The sequence below is a fragment of the Myxocyprinus asiaticus genome, chromosome 6 (assembly GCF_019703515.2).
Source record: "Myxocyprinus asiaticus isolate MX2 ecotype Aquarium Trade chromosome 6, UBuf_Myxa_2, whole genome shotgun sequence".
NCBI lineage: Eukaryota > Metazoa > Chordata > Actinopteri > Cypriniformes > Catostomidae > Myxocyprinus > Myxocyprinus asiaticus.
The window spans coordinates 15,204,837-15,222,583 of record NC_059349.1 but is presented as its reverse complement, the minus strand read 5'-3'; the positions used below and the strand labels follow the sequence as shown (position 1 = coordinate 15,222,583).

General features: G+C 37.8%; 1 protein-coding gene across 2 annotated transcripts; it reads left to right on the top strand.

Annotated features, from left to right (window-relative positions):
• The first annotated feature begins 32 nt into the window (after positions 1-32).
• LOC127442382 (coiled-coil domain-containing protein 39-like) lies at positions 33-17,222 on the top strand. Of its 2 annotated transcripts, XM_051700367.1 has the most exons (21): positions 74-186; positions 653-877; positions 985-1,104; positions 1,242-1,388; positions 2,795-2,953; positions 3,517-3,609; positions 3,733-3,861; positions 4,158-4,349; positions 4,716-4,819; positions 5,985-6,117; positions 6,452-6,646; positions 6,782-6,946; positions 8,915-9,052; positions 9,748-9,956; positions 10,723-10,846; positions 12,735-12,894; positions 13,766-13,872; positions 14,333-14,473; positions 14,651-14,830; positions 15,785-15,873; positions 16,377-17,222. In XM_051700367.1, the coding sequence occupies exons 2-21, from the start codon at positions 788-790 to the stop codon at positions 16,552-16,554; spliced, it is 2,853 nt and encodes a 950-aa protein (XP_051556327.1). In that variant the 5' UTR covers positions 74-186; positions 653-787; the 3' UTR covers positions 16,555-17,222. The 2 variants fall into 2 exon arrangements, with proteins under 2 accessions (XP_051556328.1, XP_051556327.1); XM_051700368.1 differs by lacking the exon at positions 653-877 and having other exon boundaries at positions 33-186.
• Positions 17,223-17,747: the final 525 nt, after the last annotated feature.

Sequence of the window (17,747 nt, the reverse complement as noted above, 5' to 3'; positions counted from 1 at the left end):
GATTTTGATTGTACTCTCTCTCTCTCTCTCTCTCTCTCTCTCTCTCTCTCTCTCTCTCTCTTTTATGAAACATAAGAGCTGGTGTCTTGCTAGCCAGTGGCATTTTCTTTCTTTTTTGTGTTTTATTGTGAATTCATGTGCTTTTTTCTGCTGATATCTAGACAAGGATTTCATATTGCTTGTTTGGTAAGTCATAATAACTGAGAATATTGTTTTTTACAATCCTAGAAATAATATTAATTTGAACATTACCTCAGTTTTTATTTATTAATAACTCAGCATTTGATGTATTGGTATATTGTGTTTGCTGCCCATTCAGCACTTTGATAGGTCACACAATCCATACAATAAAATCAGGTTATAGTTGAAGAATAAAGTCAGATGGATTCTCAGCATTGTAAATGTTGTCAGAAAAGGTTCACATTGAAAATCTAGATGACTAATGAAATAAGCATATTTGTGACAGTGTTAACTCCTTTGTAAAAGGTCAGGTTTTCATTAAAGCACACAAGATCCGCTTTTGAACCTTTTGTTTTGCTGTTGTTATGCTGGTAATATCATTTGCATTGAAAACACTTGCAATATAGCAGTATTTTCGAAAGTAGCCTTTGGCGCCACCTATCGGTTAAATCAATCTGTGTATTGGCAACAGGATAGTCGTTAACGTCGTTGCTGGGAAACAAATCCTGACAACACTGAGCTGATAAGCGACGTTAGTCGTGAATGTAATCTCAAACAGCCGTTTTATATTCTCCACCTGAACGTTTCTGAAACATAAACAGCAAACATGTCCAACGCATTGTTAGCTGAAGTCGGCTGGGACGAGGGTTTTGCCATCCCTGTAGCTAATGCGGAGAATAAGGCAATAGAGGAGGAGGTGAGCAGAATTGTATCTCATAAATAAATGACATTGCATGTCAGATTAACTTTATGTTAAAGACAGTTGTGTATACCTAAATCAGTCTACCTTTCTTGTCTCCACAGCTCAAACGAAAGCAAAAAGAGCAGTTAAATCTTGAGAATAAGCTGAATAAATACAAGGACATTATAAATGCAGTGACTGAACATCTCAGAAATCTAAGACAAGAGGTTTCTCATACTCAGGTACTTCTATGCAAAGGATCTTTCTAAATCAGTGACTATTTGACCAAGGTTATGCTTTCTGTCCTAGGTTTTCTTGACATGACTAGTAAGATTTCAGGGAAATATTTGTGATGATATGGATGTTTGCATGTTTTCAGGCATTGTGCAGAGCCAGAGAGAAAGAGACTGAATCAGAGGTTCACTTCAGGGCGCTGGCAGAGCGAGAGACAGGCCGTCTGAAGCAGGAGATCACAAAAATGGAGAATGAACTGAAAACATTAAATGAGAAGAAGAATGCACACGAGGTTGGAGCTGCCCCAGCAACATCCATTTGATATGTGCACTGAGGGTTACACATTTAAAGTGACCCAATAGGTCAATTGATGCCAATATGACACACAATGGTGTCTCACAAACTGTAAATACTAATAGTTATCTAAAATAATAATAATAATAATAATAATTGACTCAGCATAAAGGTTTAACTCCTAAAGACTTGAATTGTAATTTTAAAACACATGTATGAAATCATGAGCACTCACATTAAATGAAGACTCCAGTCATATCAGTAACCTTATAAAAGCTGTTTTATTCTACATGGAGAGGGTCCACACATGGAGGCTGCCATGTTTGAATCACATGACCAGCTGAATACTACTCGCTTAATCTCAGTAACCGTCCTGTTAGTTGACACTTTCACTCATTGATTAAACAGGGTTCCCGCGGATCCTTAAAAAGTCTTAAATTCAGTTTTCCAAAATTTAAGGTCATAAAGAGTCTTCAATATCTTAAATGATACAACAAAAGTCTTAATTTTTATTTAAAGAGGTGGGGCCTGGGTAGCTCAGCAAGTAAAGACACTGACTACCACCCCTGGAGTCGCAAGCTCAATCCAGGGCGTGCTGAGTGACTCCAGCCAGGTCTCCTAACCAACCAATTGGCTCGGTTGCTAGGGAGGGTAGAGTCACATGGGGTAACCGCCTCGTGGTCGCTATAATGTGGTTCTCGCTCTCGGTGGGGCGCGTGGTGAGTTGTGTGTGGATGCCACGGAGAATAGCGTGAAGCCTCCACGCGCGCTAGGTCTCCACGGTAACATGCATGGACATAAGATGCGCGGATTGACGGTCTCGGACGCGGAGGCAACTGAGATGCATCCTCTGCCACCCGGATTGAGGCGAGTCACTACACCACCACGAGGACTTAGAACGCATTGGGAATTGGGCATACCAAATTGGGGAGAAAAGGGAGAAAGTCCCCCCCACCCCCAAAAAAAAGAGGTCTTTAGTTTGCGGGTGGAAAGACAGGAATCGTGATATGACCTAATTTGATTATCAAAGTTCAAATAAATTTGATTTAATTAAATAAATGCATGCGCTGCGTCCTTCAAAGTGAAAACGCGGCACTGTTGTATTTTCTCCAAGCACACGGGCGCCTGTGAGTGTGTTCAGCTGTTGTAGAGCAGTTCACAATCATTAAGTCATATCAGAAATGTATGACAAGCTATCACTAAAGATCAACTGTTGATGATGATATAGTGTTGATGAAATATGACAATGTTTACTTTTGTCAAATTGTTGTAGATTATTGTAGGAGTGCACATTTTATATCCCTTATTTGTCTGAATGAGCGGCTGGAAGCAGTGAAGCGCATACATTTCAAAATAAGAGTTAAAGTGCAATTAAAATTAAAAGTTCTAATGTAATCCTCACAGAACACTATATTCAAAGCCACTCAGAAGCTGGATGAGTTGAAGAATCAGCTGAACTGGGATCAGCAGACTTTGGAGGCCTGGCTGCAGGAATCAGAACACAAGGATGAAGACACTATGGCAATCATCAAATACGCCAAGCAAGACGAGAGCAGGATTCGAGTGAGTCCGTTTGACATCTGCTTTCGATTTTAAAGGGAGTTCACCCAAAAATGAAAGTTCTCTCATCATTCACTCACCCTCATGCCATCCCAGATGCGTATGACTTTCTTTCTTCTGCTGAACACAAATAACTGAAACTAAACTAAAATGCATTTTCAAAAATGACCACAAATTAACTTTAGTTTTACTTTCTCAGACATGGTATGTTCCAAAATGTGAAATTTGTACAATCTACCCTGATTAAAAATGAAAATACTGATAACACTAAAGAGCCCTGAGAAATCTAACAGTGTTAAACATTTTTATATAATATCAGCCCTTAAATGCTAAAACTATACCTAAAATAAAACCAAATCAAACTAATCTGAAACTAGAATTTGTTTGAACTAAAACAGTTAGTGAAAACTGAAAAAGACAAATTGTAAATAAAAACTAAATTAAAAACTCAAAACTTTAATAACACTGAAAAGGTAACTTTTTTTATAAACACTTTATGCTATATGCGTATTGCAATATAACTGACATGACTAGACTGACTTAAGGTCGACTTTCTTTTGAAACAGGAGCTGACGCTGAAAATTGAGAAGCTGACTCTTGAAGCCAACCAGAAGAGAAAGATCTTAGACACTGAACTTACTGAGACAGTTACTGCACAGGTGATTAATAGTTTTAATTACCAGACTTACTTAGATTTTCGAGACATTTTAATTTCATGCATTTCAAATGTCATTCCTATAGACATTTGGTCTCAGCTGATGTGTTTGTGATTTGGAATCCAGATTGGTTTGGACAAGACAGCTGAGAGCTTTCGTCAGGCCCACATTGAAAGACAGGAGATGATCAGCCAGTGGGAGAACACCATTGAACAAATGAGGAAAAGAGACCAGGAGATGGAGCAATGTGCCATGGTAACCTGAAGATGGCACTCATACTGAGACGTCATTAAATCCACAGCATTTTAATAACCTCAAATGAAAGCAAGGCTATACTGCATAATTAACATCTGTTAAACTTTACAAATCTTTGAAGGGATGTCATGTAGATATTTAAAGAAAGAAAGAAAGAAAGAAAAATTAAGAATAAGCAGTTGGACAATTCCACAATTGCAAAAGGAATGACTTTAACACAGAGCAAACTTTATCTATATTTTAATTCAGAAGATTGTTTTATTTAACTGTTAACCTTAACCTACTGAATCTACTAGTTGCTGGCAGAGGTAAACCAAGTGATAAGGGAGAAGAATGATTTGATCAAGGAGAGGAAGGACTTCATGGAGCGTGAGATAGAGAACAATAAAGAGCTGGAGAGGAAGATAGACTCAGCTGAACGTCAGGCGGTTCGACTCAGACAGCAGGTCCGGGAACAAGAGAGTAACAGCAGACGTCTGCAGGATGAGGTTAGTCTACTGAACCCATGCACCTGCTTCAACTACTAAACTGATCAACAATCAGCAAAGCCGATATTACATAGTTTATATAATAATATAACCATTTATTGTTCTTACACTAAAAGTACTAAAAGTACCATGGCACTACCACGGTTATTTTTGGACATGTACTGTCATAGTTTAATGGTAGTCTATGAAGTATGAGAACCATGTAAATGCCATGGTATATAAATATGGTAATTTTTCATTTTTATGGTATATATCAAAATACCATGGTATTACCATCTGATATAATCACTGTACCATAGTAATACTACAATATTACCACTCCAAAATTAATTGGTGAAATCAATCTGTTGTTTTTTTCCCCCCCAGCTAGATAGTCTGAAGGGATCATTGGACCGAACAGCCACAGATGTGGAGACCACAAGATCTCACTTAACCAGCATGAAAAAGGACATTCAAGGCAAAACAGCAAAGTAATACATTCTCTTTTCTCACAGACATAACATACCTCAGTCTACCTCAGTACAACTCAGTCTTAAAGATAAGGTTCCACCAGTGTGTCATGCTTTTCCCAGTTCTTTTTATTTTTATTTTTTAAAAATATATATAATTTCGGCTTAATGAGTCCATGTTTTCTGACTCTGAATATTGTTAGACATGATTTCTGTCCACATTTTCATGGATGGAGACATGACCTTTGTTTACAGGAGTGGCGTCACTGTTCTGAATCTTTGTTTTTGTGCTACTATTAACCTGCTAACCGTAAGTAGTGCAGCTATTCATACCTGGAATTCTTACAAGCATGTCAGAGTTGTGGTGTAGTTGTATCACACAACCTCATTACCTATAAAGGACTCAGTGCTCACACGGAAGCAGGTTTGAGTCTGGCAATCGAGTGTGTCATATCCCGAACCCCATTCTCCTCTTTCTTCCCCATAATTTGCATAATGAAACTGGCAAAAAAATTCAATTCAATAAAAATTCTCTCATCACTCACTCGCCCTCATGCCATCCAAGATGTGTATGACTTTCTTTCTTTAACAGAAGATTTTTAGCTCTGTAGGTCCTTTCAATGCAAGTGAATGGTGACCAGAACTTTGAAGCTCCAAAAATCACATAAAGGCAGCATAAAATAATCCATACAATTCCAGTGGTTTAATATATGTCTTCTGAAGCGATGCAATTGCTTTGGGTGAGAAACAGATCAATATTTAAATCCTTTTTTACTGTAAATCTCTACTTTCACTGTCACATTCTGAAAGTGAAAGTGAAAGTGGAGATTTATAGTACAAAAGGACTTAAATATTGATCTGTTTCTCACCCACACATCATATCACTTCTAAAGACAGATTTAACCACTGGAGTCTTATGGATTATTATGTGATTTTTGGAGCTTCAAAGTTCTGATCACCATTCACTTGCATTGTATGGACCTACTGAGCTGAAATATTCTTCTAAAAATTATTTGTTTGTATTCTGCTCAAGAAAGAAATTCATACACATCTGGGATGGCATGAGGGTGAGTGGCATTCAGAATTTTCATATTTGGGTGAACTATCTCTTTAAGGTCAGAAAAGACGTAACATTAAAAATGTTGTATATATAACACTGTAGCAACTTTTAATTCTTTCTTGCTAGAATTGAGGAGGCAAAGCTGCATAACGCTGCTCTGAAGGAGAAGCTGCAGCAGGTGACAGAGGCGGCGCTGAATGGTGAAGAGCAGGCAGCACAGATGGAGCAGCTGCTTAGAGAACAAGAGCAGAACATCAAAGTGAGTTTGACTCTTTCCTCTACTGAGTGACACACTTCAAAGCATTTACTGGCAGGAGAACACTTAAAAACTGATATACTGTATAAGTGTAACGTGTCATGAGTCCAGGTGTTAAAAACAGAAAGAATGTGATGGGTTAAACTTTATAATAACTTACATTTATTATTATTAAGTCATAAAGAAATATTTTATTAGAGATCAATAGTTCATAGATTCATATATTAATGTAAATGAAAAAATAACATTTTATTTGATTAATTTTTACATCTTTAACTATTTGATAAGTACTTTTGGCTCTACTGTAATAAAAGCTGTTGCTTGTGTGTGTATGTAGGAGATCGATGCTCAGCTTCTCCGGCAGAGAGAGCTCATGTTCAAGAAGAGTCAGGAGTTGCAAGGGCTTCGTGTTAAGGAGAAGAACGCAACAGCTGAGATCTACGGCACCCGGGCCGCTCTTTCCAACCTAGACAGCAAACTCCGCAAACTGGACCAGAACTCCCTCAAACAGCAGATGATCGTCTTCAACCAGGTAAAAGAACATCTAGTTGTCACCCATTTACTGGGCAGTAATGTCAGCTCAATAGCAATGTGGAATTGGATGGTTGTTTTCTTGAAGCAGATGTTTTTCTCAAAGCATAAAGTATTGTACTTTCACTTGGTCTAGGACTTTCAGATCCAAATGCTGGAGAGGAAGATGTCACGCTTGCAGGGGGAAGTGAACAAAGACGAGAAAGAGGCTCTGGAGAAGAGGGCCTCAGATATGGCTGAGGCTTTGGAGGAGAGGAAGAGGACGGCCGCCACCCTCACCACACAGCTGAAGAAACTGCAGGTGAGGAAACTCCATGTCACTGTTGACACATGAAACATTGATTCTCACAATTCTTTCAGGTTTGGAGAGCATAGGGACACAGGTCCCTTTTTACATGTCATAAGCGTGATTGATGATTGATTTCAGCATGTCTTTGTTGTCTGCCTTTGAATTACTATACCTAAAAACGATGTAGTTCTTTTTGTTGCTCTCTAAATTTCACTCTAAACATTTCCTACTGTTAATGGAGCGCAACCGTGATCGCCAGCTGTTAATTCAGTGACCTTTGATTTCAAGTTCGAATCCATGGTTTGCTTAGTGACTCCAGCCAGGTCTCCTAAGCAACCAAATTGGCCCGGTTGCTAGGGAGGGTATAGTCACATGGGGTAACCTCCTCATGGTCGCTATAATGTGGTTCTTGCTCTCGGTGGGGCACATGGTGAGTTGTGTGCGGATGCTGCAAAGAATAGTGTGAAGCCTCCACACGCGCTAGGTCTCCTCAACAAGCCACGCGATAAGATGCGCGGATTGACGGTCTCAGACACGGAGGCAACTGAGATTCGTCCTCCGCCACCCAGATTGAGGTGAGTCACTACACCTCCACGAGGACTTAGAGCGCATTGGGAATTGGGCATTCCAAATTGGGGAGAAAAGGGGGAAAGAATCACAAAAAAAAACCAAAAAAAAAACCGATGTATTTAAGTGTGTTGGAAAATATTGAGATACTGTATATACAGTACAAATATATATGTTCTTTGAGAGTATAAGGAGACCGTCTTAATTATGTAATTTGCAATGCTTCATGGAAGTGTGAAGTTGCTGCTGAGTTCTTTTGCTGCGATTTTTGTTTCAATCACCGACATCTTTGGTTGGTGGATCTCTCTTCAGGATTATGGGTGTTGTAGTGCTTCACTGGAAATTAAATTTTTTTAAAACGTGAAGATCACACTGACTTGTTGCTTCTATAGCAGCATATACCATTGCTTAAAGGGATAGCTCACCCAAAAATTTAAATTCTCTCATCATTTACTCACCCTAATTCCATCCCAGATGTGTGACTTTCTTTCTTCTGCAGAGCACAAACAAATATTTTTAGAAGAATATCAAGATCTGTAGGTCCATACAATGCAAGTGAATGGTGGCAAGAAATTTGAAGGTCCAAAAAGCGTACAAAGGCAGCATAAAAGCAAGTCATACGACTCCAGTGGTTGAATCCATATCTTTAGAAGCGATATGATAGGTGTGGGTGAGAAACAGATCAATATTCAAGTCCTTTTTTACTCTAAATCTTCACTTTCACATATTTCTTCTTTTGTTTTTGGCGATTCACATTCTTCGTGCATATCGCCACCTACTGGGCAGGGAGGAGAATTTATAGTAAAAAAAATACTTAAATATTGATCTGTTTCTCACCCACACCTATCATATTGCTTCTGAAGACATGGAATTAAACACTGGAGTCTTATAGATTACTTTTATACTGCCTTTATGTGCTTTTTGGTCATTCAAAGTTCTGGCCACAATTCACTTGCATTGTACAAAGTTGAGATATTCTTCTTAAAAAGTTTGTGTTCAGCAAAAGAAAGATCAAACACATCTGGGATTATATGAGGGTGCGTCAATGATGAGAGAATTTTCATTTTTGAGTGAACTATCCCTTAAACAATCTCAGAGCTCAGGTAGGTTTCTCTAAAAAAAAAAAAATTTCTACGGAGAAAATAAATGGGATTTTTACTTCTGGAACCCTCAAATCAAAAGCCATATTGGTCCTTCAACAGGTATTTAGCTTTGGAAATGTATAAATAAAACATAAAATCCATACAATTTTACTGTCAACATTAAATCAGATTCTTAAAACACACTGACTTTTTCATTATTACTATAGCAAAGTATGTGTTTATTTAACAGTGAGGGTTTTCTGTTGTAGAGATTATCTGGTTTGTATGTATGAAGTCAGTGGTTTATTATAGTCTCTGTGTATATTGTCAGGATGATATCCGCTGTATTAGAAAAGAAACAGAGAAAACTGGAGCAGAGAAGAGAGATCTGACCTCCAAGATCCAGGATATGCAGCTCTTCATTGACATCTCCGAGAAAGAACAGAAAAAACTCAGACTTAAAAAACAGGTGAATTACTTGATTGACGTTCATTGATACGGTGGCTCCAATAAGGATGTGTCATTGCATAGGTAACAAAATATCAAACCAAGTGGCTGCAAACAAATGATTCAAGACCTTTTGTCAGAGCTAACATTTTTCTTCATTTTTTATTGGATGGATGAAGTTAGTTCCCCTCAGTTTCACAAAGGTGTTCTAGTAGAGAAACCACATGTAACGTTTGACAACTAGAAAGTGTCCTTAATTTTGAGCAGTACATCTATGTTGTTTTAGAATTTAACAAACACCACACTTTCTTGAAAAGTGTTCTTGTTCTGTCTTTCTTTAAAATAAATACCACTTGATTGGATATTTTGTTATATAATGCATTTTTAAGTGTGAATTTTAAGTGTTTCCAAATACTATTTGGGGCCATTATAAGTATAAAAAAATATCATGGACCCTTCTGAGCAGGATACCTTGATCTAGCAAAGCATTTTGAAGCACATAAATGGTAACCTATGGGAGAAAACATATAAAACACAATGAACTTTATTCATAAAAAATGAGGAATTTCTGTGTAAATCGTAATTGTCTCATTGAATTAAATATATCAATTACCTAAGGAGACATAACATACAATTTACACAGAAATCCATTATGCTCATGTTTTATGCATAATGCCCATTGTCTCTTGCAAATGTGGGTATGTGTCCTTTCATCAGGATAGCATGGTGGAGAAAGGCCTGCTGAAAATGGAGGTGCAGCATCTGAGAGATCTGCTGTATGACAGAGCAGACGGAGTGCTGACTCTGGAGAAGAGACGCTTGCAGCTGCAGGCAGCCATGAAGGAGCGAGAAGAAGAGATCTGTTTGCATAGAGAGATGCTCAATAAACAGGTCAAATTATCCGAGCAGGAGAGACAGCGACTCAGGTATAATCCTGCCTTTGAGAAATCAGCCCTTCGTGCAAAAATGAAAGTGGTTTTGTTGCTAGTAATCAAACAATAAAGAGGATTTATTGTGTCATCATAGAAAAATTAGTTACTATATAAAGCGTGCTTGAAGTTCCATTTTGATCTAGATAATTCAGAATGTCAATTTTATAGTCTTTTCAGATTTACTTCTTTCCTTGATAAAATGCCAACATGCGTTTTTTTTGTAACCAGGGGCGGTTCTAGAGGGGGGCCTGGGGGGCAGCCCCCCATGTGCCTCCCCACTCACATCACCCCGCCCTGGAATTTCGGTGCCACCCAGACTGATCACGTACCCTGCCTGGCCCCCCCTGTGAAAAAATCCTGGCACCGCCCCTTTTTGTAACACCTGCCTCTATCCAAAACAATGATTGGCTAGTTTACCCAAAAATGAAAATTCATGTTGTTCCAAACCCGTAATACTTTTTTTGATCCGTGGAAAACAAAAAGAGATACTAGGTAGAAAAACAGCCTCAGTCACCATTCACTTTCATTGCACGGAAAAAAGTTTAAATGAAAGTGAATGATGACTGAGGCAAACATTTAGCCTAACATCTCCTTTCATTGTACACAAATAGAATTGTATAATAAAATTAAAAAAATTATACAAATAGCTGTGTCCAAACTTTTTTCTATTTATAAAAATTGTAATTAGAAGAGAATCCGATTGCAGTTATGTCATATATTCTATCTTTTTTGCACTGTCTGTTGTGATAAATGGTGTCAGTGCTGAAGTGCACGAAAGACTATCCAAAATCGACAAGATGAGGAAGCGGTACGAGATCCTGACTGTTTCCATGGCTGCACCGGAAGGAGAGGAGGATAAATCACAGGCCTACTTCATCATAAAGGTATCAAATACAGCAGACAACTGATTTTTTTAGATGCATTGATATAGTATAATTTCAGAGATCAGGTTTCTAGACTGGAAGAGCTAGATCAGCCTAGATCTGTACTCATTCACAAGAAAAAATGCTCAGTCGAGAACATTACTCTCTTAAAATAATAAAAGTTACTTTATAATGCTTTACTGTACAGCAATATAAAATAAAAAACAGGTAATTAAAGCAGTGAATAACCAATATCCTGAAATAATAAGCAAAAGAAGTTACTTATTTTACAGTGATGAGACCAGTTAATTAATTCTTTCGAACACTGTAGTGTAAAGTCAAAATTACTTAAAGGGATAGTTCACCCAGAAATGAAAATTCAGTCATTGTTTACTCACCCCTGTGTTGTTATAACTATGATTTTCTTTTTCTTAACACAAAGGGAGAAGCTGTGAAAATGTTTTGTGCTCAATGATGTCATACAATGGCAGTTTATGGTGACCACCTCTTCAAGCTTCAAAAGAATGCAGAAGTATAATTCAGAAGTCTAATAAATTATTTTACTAAATATGTCTGAAGAGTTTGAAGTCGAAGAATTTATGCATTTCTATGCCCAGCCTTATTTTTTTAACCGGAGTAGACTACTCAATCAAACAGAGAGAGATGGAGTAGGCAGGAGTCTCTGTCACCTCTTCTCCATTCTGAACCGGTGAGTATATGTGACAGACCTGAGGAGAGTGAGGCCTCTGCCGGCTTTAATATACTGTTATGAGAGTTTTTGGACCGGTGCCAGTTCACAGTGGACAGAGTAACTGGCGCGATGCCGAAAATAGAAAACAAGTGATCGATAGAATTTACTGTCGCTCGTCACGGATAGTTAGGTCCAAAACTCTGATTAACATAGAAAAGTTAATCAGAAAAGTTAAACATCAGGTGTCGTTTGCCGTCAGGATAGGACACTGTGTGACTGTGGCTGCCTGTAGACTCCTCTATATTTCTGTTTGATTTCTGAGTACTCTGTTTAAAAAAAAAAAGGCTGGGCATAAAAATGCAATTTCTTCGACTTCAAACTCTTCCGACATGTTTAGTAACTTCTGTTCTCTGGTTTATGTGCAGCTGTGTTGTGTTCTGTTGTTGCTATCGCTGTGGCGGACCTGTATTTAGATAAACAAAACAAGTTTTTGCTTGAACGGCCCAATGTCATGAGGGGGCTGCGTGAACTGTTGCTCTCGTGCCCTATCATGAACGCGCACAGGAGATCAACGGTCAGTGAACATTTTCACTAATTAATACATTAGGTTTTGGTTTGTTTCTCACCAAATCTTATCGTCTGCTTTCATAAAAATCATGAGTCTCATGGAATAATTTATTAGACTTCTGAATTATACTTTTGCATTCTTTTGAAGAATCTTGAAGAGGTGGTCACCATAAACTGCCATTGTATGACATCACTGAGCACAACATTTTTTCACAGCTTCTCCCTTTGTGTTAAGAAAAAAAAAAAGAAAGTCATATGGGGTTATAACAACAGAGGGGTGAGTAAACAATGACTGAATTTTCATTTTTGGGTGAACTATCCCTTTAAGATAAACCTTCCTCTAAGAAGACTTTTTTGTTTTGCATTAACCATATTAACAGGTTTAAACTAGTTCTAGTTCTGTGATCAGCCAACTCTAAAGTCAAATGCCCACAGGTCACAAGAAGTTACATATGTTTTTTTCTTAAAGAAAGAAGAAGTAAAACTTGAGCATTAAAGTTTCTTTACATCCTGCATCTGTAGCGGACAAATGCAGAAACATAAACAACAACATCTTTAAGCAGTATTCTCGTTTCCTGGCTGTTTACCAGTTCCCCCAACATCAGAATTAACAGCAAATTATCCAATCTAAAATATTGCCTTTTTTGTTAGGCAGCTCAAGAGAAAGAGGAACTTCAGCGTCAGGGGGATGATTTGGACTCTAAAATCCGCAAGACAGAGAAAGAGATTCAAGCTTTGGAGAACACCCTGCAAGTTGTCAATAATCGCAATACAACCTACCGCAAAGCCCTAACCAAAGTGACAGAGTCAAGTATGTGCAATCAGATATATAAGCCATGACACATTGCCATTGTTTTGAACATTCTCCACCACTAAGTTTACCACATGCACACAATGACTTGACATGCTTGACTAGGATCAACTGCTTCATTTTCGGATTCTAATAATAAAGCAGACTGGTAAGTTTGTTGATGTAAAGAATGAGGGAAAACAGCTGTTAAAATAAAAGTGAGTGGCTTTGCATGAGCACCACTGAAATTAAAACTCATGTCATATAAAAAAATAATAATTCTCAGCGTAATATGCAGTGTCAACTGTTAGAATACAAATAGTAAGCTATTTGTAGGTTGGTTTCACCTAAAGGTGTAATTAAAACATTGCTCTGTTTGTTGGAGCGTCCCACCAAGCCCAACACAGAAACAATGAAGAAACCAATGGCGTAAGTTTGGGACGAGACTATTTGTTTGTACAACCAATCAAAGACATGGGGAGTTTTCTGGAATCTGTTTAAAACAGTAATAATTTCGACAATTTAGTTTGGTGATGCTAGTGGTGCACAAATTACACATTTCAACTTTAATCAGAGACAGTGATATATTTATGTATGTTACTTATTCACATGCTTAAACCATGTCTACAGCAAGCAACAATATGCGACAAAACTAGAAAGCTCCCATTATTATCAGTGATGGACTCTGTAGTGTAGACAGCTGTGATTCATTATAAAAGGAGCCTCTTAGATTTGGCATGTTGTATGCTTGCAGTGTAGATAGTGTTATTCTGCATAAGGTTTCATTTGGTATATAAACAATATTTGGAACATTGAAGTGGATATATTCAAAGAGAATATAGTCAAGCGCTTGTACAGATGTAAGTTTGAACAAAAATCCATATTGCTGTAGGTCCTGAGCACCAGGAGAAACTAAAGCTGGAAGAACAGAGACGAGCAGCCGAGGAGAAGTACAAATACAAGAAACGGCAAATCCAAGAACTGCAGGAGGACATTGAGGTAGCTATTTGTGTGTTGAATTAAAGACTCCTACAATTAGGAAGGGCTTCAAAGTAAATGTTGGTTGTCACCTGCGACTGAAGCGTTTGCTATCCTTCAGTAAATTTAAACTTATCTCACATATTGTGGTGTATGTCATCTTTTTAAACAAAAATAGTGCGCAGGCTTTTTGTGTATACATTTTCTAATTGGATTTTTGTGGCCTACACACCTATAATCTGTTTTGGGTTGTGTGGCGTGGTGAGTTCCTTATAACTTTTCATCTTTTGCAATAATATGAAATGTTTATTTTATTTTTTGCAACAAATCATCAAGCTGTACTTTGCTAAATCTACCCAAAGGATTTGAATGACTCACAGACACCAACATTGTTTTACAACAGTTAAACTACCAGAACAATGTTTGAAAACCCTCAGTCGCCACAGGTAAAACCGGTTTCTGTTTTGACCTCAAATTTCAGGGAATGAACAGCACATTGGAGGGTCTTCTTCAAGAGCAGACAATCCAGAACGAGAACACTGAGAGGACTCAATCACATGTACTCTCTCTCAAAAAAGAGCTCAGCTCTCAAGAGGAAAAACTGAATAGAGTTGTCAAACAGGTCTGACACTGTCCTTCACAAGACCTACAGTCAATTTAAATTATTTAGATTTTTCAAACAATGTATGCATGTAGGCCAGTAATGACAGATGAAACTGCTGGTTTTGTGATTATACCACAAGATTGCCACCTGTCTTAGCAAATGACCTAAAAAACTCATCCTGCTCTTTTCTTACAGTGTTCTAAATATACCAGGGAAATTCGGTCTGCTAAAAACACCAAAGAGAAGACCTTTGAGGAATGTGACATAGAGCTACGAGAACTCAGAGACGTCAATAAAAGCATAAATAAGATGCTCCTAGAAGCCATGGAAAAGAATCCTGACCTGTCAGCTACATTACAGATATATTTTATGCAGGTACAGATTAACATAAAGATAAAATCAACCTGGTCTCATAGAATCACATTGCCATACCTTTTATTTGCAAAAGGATTTTTACGTAGCACGTTCTACGTATCGTGCACAACCTAAACACTAGAAGTGCTGTTGAAACACGAAACAAACATGAATCGTGAGTAAAACTGCAGATTAGCAGTTTATAAACACTTACTTCTCGCTCTGATCCTCGCACAGTGCTCTCTTATGACATCTAAACACTTTTACTATAGCGCACGACTTGTAAGGCAATACATTTTAACATTTGCATTACATAACCAACTACATTTACAAGCTTTTCAAGTGCAATCAAATTGCCAGTAGCTCAACTGATAGGGGTATGAATCCTAATGAGCACGCAAGTTGACTCATGTCCCCTAGAAGCACCACAAAAAGACATGGTTTCTTTAGCAATTGCGTTTTCATCTTACATTTGCTTTTCTGACACTATCGTTTAGGTTTAGGGTTTAGGTTAGGGAGGTCGGTCTTGTTGATTTCAAACACGATAGAGAATTAAACCTTTAAACCTCATCTGTTTTTCATCTCACATTAGCTTTTTATGACACTTCTGGTTTGGTTTAGGCTCAAGGTTTGGTGTGTGTGTGTGTGTGGTGGGGGGGGGAGGGGAATCGATAGAGCATTATCTTTAAAAACATCTTAACTTTAACTCGCTTTTATCACCACCCTGTGGACATTTCACCTCAGAACTGCTGTGATATGTTTTATGAACCATTTAATATTATTTTACAAAAATGTCACCACAGTCACGTAATTTTCATGATATCAGGCTTGATAAAATTGCTCAACGTGGACCCGTATGTAGTAGGTGCACTTGTCAGTGTAGTCAGCAACTATGTTACATGACTGCATCTTGAAAACATCTTAACATAAAAGTGTTTAATAGACAATAAAAAGGAGTTATTTTCCTCATTGAAGGCTGGTCTATCCCTGCCCTCTCCTTCATCCACCCCATCTAGTCGTCTGAGCTCAAAAATCAACTCGGCTCGGAGCTCTGCTTCACTTCGGTAAGTGCTTCAGTTCGCCCATGCTCCTGCCCCCAGCTGAGTGTATTAAATCACCCCAATTTCTATCATTTATTCACCCTTGTGTTGTTCTAAACCTGTATGCTGTTATTTTTTTCCATGGAACACAAAATGAGAATTTTTGAAGAATCTTCACACAGCTTGTTTCCATACAACATCAGTTCATGGTGACCACATCTGGCAAGCTTTAAAAAGGACAAAATTTCACCATAAAAGTCATTCATACGCAACTTCTGCACTATATTCGAAACGATAGTTTTGTATGAGGAACAGACCGAAATATAAGTAATTATTCACTGAAAATCTTCCCCACTGCTGCAGCTCTCAAATCAAATATGTCCTTTTTGGAGTTTGACAGATATGGTCACTATGAAATGTCATAATGGCTTAACAGCATACTGGTTTGTTACATCACAAGGGTGAATAAATAGCATGCAGAAAATCATGACTATTGTTTTTGTGTCATCGTGTGTGTCCAACATCAGATCCTCACGTCAATCAGCCAGCAGCAGTCCCAGAAGCCAATCTGTGTCGTCCCCTCCAGTGAAGACAGTGGATCTGGGCTTGGGCCTCTCCGTCACGTCTCCTCCTCTCTCCACTACAGTGTCCCGTCCACCCAGCAGTGGTAGCAGCACCAGAAGCAGCAAGTGCAAGAGTCCTTAAACAGATACAGACCCCAATCTCTCTAAAGAACAGTGTGTGTCAGTCAATTTTACCCCCTTTAAATGAACAACATCTGTCACTGTTCTTTTTCTTCCAGTTATTGAACAGTATTTCCTTTCGGCTTGTTACTTAAGGGGTGTGTTCTTTAAGTGGTTTAATGTTTGTTTAATTGCTGTTTTTTACACAGTAACTGAATATGTTTCATTTATTCAATTAAACGTTAAAGTAAAGAAATAATTCACCCAAAAATGAAAATTTTGTTGTCATTTACTCACCCTCATGTCTAAAAAAATCTGTATTTGTTTGGCTATTTAAATTTCGCTTTAAATTGATGCCTTAGGTGAAGAGTGGTTTCCAGGAAAAAGTCATTTGCAATTAAAATAAATAAATAAATACATTTTTCCTAGAAATGTATTTAACCAATATCAGTGATTAAGTATTACATCAGACATTTACTATAAACAAAAAGAGTTCATGTTTTTAAATGTTGGCCCTTTTCATGTTCATTTAGAATGACAGCTGACCATGGGCATCACTTTGTTTAAAAAGCTGTGGGGACAGTTTATTGTGCGCTAATTGTGATGTCACAAAACTCATTAATTTAATTAGGCTATGCACAGATAATTTCAAATAATCTTTTAATGTAAATACATCTTGTAATAAATGAAATGGAAACTCCTGCTCAAGAACTGTTAATGTTTATTCTGCATTAGACCTGATGAAAGCTATTTCAAAAAGTGGTGGGGACATGTTCCACTCGTCCCACCCATAAATGACACCTATGCAGCTGACTGATTATTACTTCCACTGTGAATTAAAAATGAAAACTTTAAATTAAGGTTATTTAATTTTCTATAAAACTCTAAAAAAAAATGCTGCGTTATTTTTTCTACCCATTCGCTGGGTTAAGTATTTTAACCTATTTTGCTGGGTTATATTCTCGGTAATGGCTCATATTGACCCAGCGTTTGGGTTCTTTGGGTGACACAAAGTGCACTTGGAATATTTGACCCAGCGCTTGGGTTATCTCCTCATCTCCTCGCGCTGTTCAAAGCCAAAACGTAACGGTCGAGAGGACGACGACGTTGGACAGTATATGAGTAAAGGTGAGTGATGATATTTGTTTTGCTATAAATCTATAAAACTAGCTTTATTTCAACTAGTGAGAAGTATGATATTTTTGGGATTTACAT